At 38.2% G+C, this 4,206-nt stretch overlaps 2 protein-coding genes across 2 annotated transcripts in view; one reads left to right on the top strand and one right to left on the bottom strand.

The window, feature by feature from the left end:
- Positions 1-1,117, bottom strand: part of LOC117111883 — a 24,356-nt gene extending 23,239 nt beyond the window's left edge. Inside the window, exon 1 of the mRNA XM_033254898.1 lies at positions 1,070-1,117. The gene's annotated coding sequence lies outside the window, so the exon portion shown is untranslated. The remainder of the gene's footprint in view (positions 1-1,069) is intronic.
- A 2,115-nt stretch (positions 1,118-3,232) lies between these two features.
- On the top strand, positions 3,233-3,834 carry LOC117111884 (craniofacial development protein 2-like). Its single transcript, XM_033254899.1, has 2 exons — positions 3,233-3,420; positions 3,519-3,834. Exons 1-2 carry the CDS (start codon positions 3,233-3,235, stop codon positions 3,832-3,834), a joined length of 504 nt encoding a protein of 167 aa, XP_033110790.1.
- Positions 3,835-4,206: the final 372 nt, after the last annotated feature.

Genomic DNA, 4,206 nt, shown 5'->3' with positions numbered 1-4,206 from the left:
TTGCTAAACGAATATTACATGTAAATATTTTTTTTTATTTGTTTGTTCCCCGACAAAACCTATCGTCTTCCCCGTCGGGAGGGGGGCTATGCTTCCCCGACCGGGGGGCTATAGCCCCTCAGCCACCCCTCCCCCCTCTGGCGCCACCACTGCTTCGTCAGCCGCGAAGCAGTTATCGTAGGTAAGTTGAGCAAAAAATCATGAATTATTCATTAGAGTGTCTGAAGGATTACGAGTGCAGGTGCAATGTCGCTTCGCTGACCGCAAACAAAACAAAGATAATAACGAATTTGTGATCCTGCTTACATAAATGTCTCTAATTCCTTTGTCGTGCCTCCATGTATGGAACGAACTCCCGGCGTTCCATAACGATCGGCCGTCACCGGCCGTAGCAGCAGCAGCACAAACAGGGATGGCGCCAGGATTTGCCCTACGTGGAGGGGGGGGGGCAGGTCCCCAACGAGGAGGCGGATGCCCCGACAAAGGGGGCCGAGGCCCCGACGAGGGGTTAGATTTCCCCGACGAAAGCAAAGTGGGCGTGGTCGAGATTCGATTAAAAGGTACTGAAAGTGGTCCTTGGGGCGAACCCCCAAAAATTTTGACAATTTAGGGGTTTCAAATGCTTATTTAATCGATTTTAGAGTCTATATACTTTTTTTCCCTCCCCGACGAATTGTGCTTTTTCAAACGAGTTGACAACATAAATAGAACAAAATACCAACGGCACGGCAGGTGGATTTACTGAAATCCTACGCGAACTTTACTTGAAATACATTTTTCTCAGAGCATACAGTGAAAATTGGTATTCAAACACATTTTTAGCAAACTGTTTGTGAGGACGGCCCCGACACTGATTGTTAAGTATGGTAGGCCTAGGCTTACCCTGCGCACCCAGTGCAGCTAACTAACTGTAACATTTTACAAACGATAAAAATCCAAAAACAGAGAAAAATAATTACGCAAACATCAGATCAAGTAAAGTAAAAATTTACTAATATTATGAGGTTTTAGTAACAAAACTATCTATAATAATTTGTATATAATAAATACATATTTAATAATACTCTACCAGTTTTGGAATTTCTATATCGTCATTATTTCCTTTCCTTCCAAAATGTACCACCACTGGCGTTTACAAAACGAAAACGAATTCTGACGTAAATTTCACAATTTATTTACTTCCTGTATTTTGATAGTTACACCATATGAATAAATATAGTGAGCCTGTTATGAAGTATATTAAAAATATAGTCCTGTCAATCTGTGAGGGCGCCCTGTACGTTGGGCACGAAGTATATTGCATGGTTAAAAAGAAGGGCGCCGCCTACGTTGGGCACGACTTCCGCCTCATTTTTACAATGCGAGAACTCTATCTTGTATTTCTAGTATCTTTGGTTGAAGCGTTTGAAAGCCTTCTAACGACAGATTTGTTAAAATAATATAAACGCCCGCGCGCGAACGCAGTTGAATCAAACCAGACGCGTTCGTAAAACAACGACCACCGCAAAGTTGAGCACTCTTTTCTTGCATTACCTGATATATTTTTCTATTTATTTCCAAGGCAACAGCGATAAATCACCACGTACAGGATGGACTCAAAATATATAGGAATAATATAAACTCTAAAAAAACAGAAATACAAGCAAACAATCAACAAATACGTTCCTAACTAACCCTTCCTAGAATGAACATAGAATCCAGAAACTAAACACAGTCACAAAAGACAACTTACGCCGGGATACTTTTTAAAATAAGCGATCGGAAATGTTCGAAACTGTTTAAAAAGATATCAGTGTTACTATTTTGATTAACAAAGTGTGTTTAATTAATATTCGATATTATAATTTGCAATATGTCTTTTTTTTTCTCTCTTTTGTGGGGTAACCACCACCGCCTTTATTCATCTCCATACAATCAAGACACTCATTACTATAAAAGAGTTAAATCCAATAAAATTATGAAATAAAATTTTATATAAAAATTAAATAAATAAATGCTTTTTGCATATCACTCATCATTGACTATCAATGCGTTATATCTGTGCAAGATATAATAATGTCAGTACCCTTTTTTAGTATTTTATTTTTTTTTGTTTTGTCTTTTTTAATAAAATTATTTATACCGGTATGCGTGCAATTTTTTTTTACAGCTTTTGTTGTTAACAATTAGATTTCTTTTTTAAATACTTCTGATCAGCAACGATGTAACATACATTCAAAAAAAAATTACGGCAATAGCAATAATTAAGTACTATCAAAAAGAATAACAATACCATTATTAACAGTAATCATTAATGACAATTAATTATATTTAATAATAATAATGACATTAATAATATAAAAAACAATAGCATTAATAATAATATCAATAATAAAAATAATAATAATAATAATAATAATAATAATAATAATAGGCCCTAATAAAGATATTGACAATGACACCAATGTTGAAATACAGTACAACTGTAAAAATAATAATTATAACATCAGTAATGTTATGTCAATTTTCAAGAATGTTTAAGGTTATATCGGTTGATGAGGAATTTATTGATTAGGCCTATAATAGCAAATTGCATCAATTTATTTTGCAAAAACAAGGTTTCCAGCTTCAGAGAGGGGCACATCTCCTGTCCGCACAAGGGCACACATTGGCGCTAACACCAGGCGCGTAACAGGGGTCTTGGGTCAGAGTGGGTATATTTTTTATTTCAACCATCTTTAAAGAGGTAACCCTTCTAGTTTAGCCCAGTAAGTTAACTGACATTCAGGGGCCCTCTTTAATAAAATTAAAGAACATCTTCTTTCACCATCTATGCACATTGAGGCCCTTCTTTTAGGTTAAAATGATCTATCTTAAATTTGTCTTTCTTGAGTTTGGGACTATTATGTGTTTAAATAACTTAAAAGGATAAAACTAAAAAAAGCCCTAAAAATATTTTTTGTGTTTTTAATTCTAATTTCGTCGGAATTGATGAAAACTATCTAAAATGTGCAATTTATAGAGGAAATTGTCCTACCGTATCAAGAAATGCGCGCAAAGAATTTGAGAATTTTAGGCACGATACCGATGGACGATTGTGGGACTGTGTGAAGTACGTTGGAAGAACTTCGGGGAAACATCTACCAGAGAGGGACACAAATTGTATTTCAGTGGAAGTGATCAAAAGCATGAGCATGGTGTTGGATTTCTTGTCCACAACGACAGTGTAAACACTGTCATGGGGTGTAGACCTATGTCCAAGCGGCTCATCATCATCCGCATGAGAGCAACACCATTTAACATCACCATCATACAGGCATATGCACCAACTTCCGATTATAACAATGAAATGGTGGACGACTTCTACAACCAACTGCAAGAAGTCATAGACCAAATCCCAAAGAAAGACATCATCATCGTACAAGGGACTGGAATGCCAAAGTAGGGAATGATGCTCACAAAATCTGGAAAGAAGCATGCGGGAAGTACTGTAATGCTGAATCAAACGAAAGAGGTTTGAGGTTGCTGGAATTTGCCAGCTACAACGATCTCATACTGACTAACACATTTGGCAAACACAAAGCATCTAGAAGATGGACATGGCACCACCCAAATGGACAAAGTCATAGCCAGATAGACTATATCATGATTAAGAGGCGCTTCCGCTCAAGTGTTAACATCGCCAAAACTCGGACTTTTCCAGGAGCTGATGTCGGAAGTGACCACGACCTTGTTCTAATGACCTTCCGTCTCCATCTAAAAAAGGCCAGTAAACCGGGCCAGGTAAGGATCAAGTTTGACCTTGACAAGCTGAAAGATCCAGAAGTGGCAAAAGCCTTTCAAGCAGATAGGTAGTAAATTTGCCCCACTGACCGCCAGAGACGCTCACACAGACAATGACATGGATATACTGATTGACACCTTCAACACAGCAGTGACAGAATCAGCCAGTGAGATCCTCGGCAAACACCGGACTCAGTCACTGGTTATCACTCTTCCCAAGAAAGGCAACTTACAGCAGTGCAAGAATTACCGCACTATCAGTCTGATTAGCCACTCTAGTAAAGTCATGCTGAGGATCATACTGAATAGACTGAAGCCACAAGCAGAGAAAATCATTGCCGAAGTGCAGGCTGGCTTCAGGGCAGGACGCAGTACAACAGAACAGATCTTCAACCTCAGAATATTGTGCGAGATATACCTACAACACCAGCAAGACCTATACCA

Source organism: Anneissia japonica, unplaced genomic scaffold, assembly GCF_011630105.1.
Source record: "Anneissia japonica isolate Jap-2015-1 unplaced genomic scaffold, ASM1163010v1 scaffold287661_len39965_cov100, whole genome shotgun sequence".
In the NCBI taxonomy this organism is placed as follows: Eukaryota; Metazoa; Echinodermata; class Crinoidea; order Comatulida; family Comatulidae; genus Anneissia; species Anneissia japonica.
The sequence above is the reverse complement of the archived record's forward strand: the minus strand, read 5'-3'. Positions and strand labels throughout refer to the sequence as shown.

What these genes read in the sequence shown, in the direction of transcription:
- LOC117111884 (XM_033254899.1), top strand. Translation starts at nt 3,233, where the DNA reads ATGTCCAAGCGGCTCATCATCATCCGCATGAGAGCAACACCATTTAAC. An exon ending in CAAGGGACTGGAATGCCAAA is followed by an intron (nt 3,421 to 3,518) that starts GTAGGGAATGAT and finishes GGAATTTGCCAG; the next exon opens with CTACAACGATCTCATACTGA.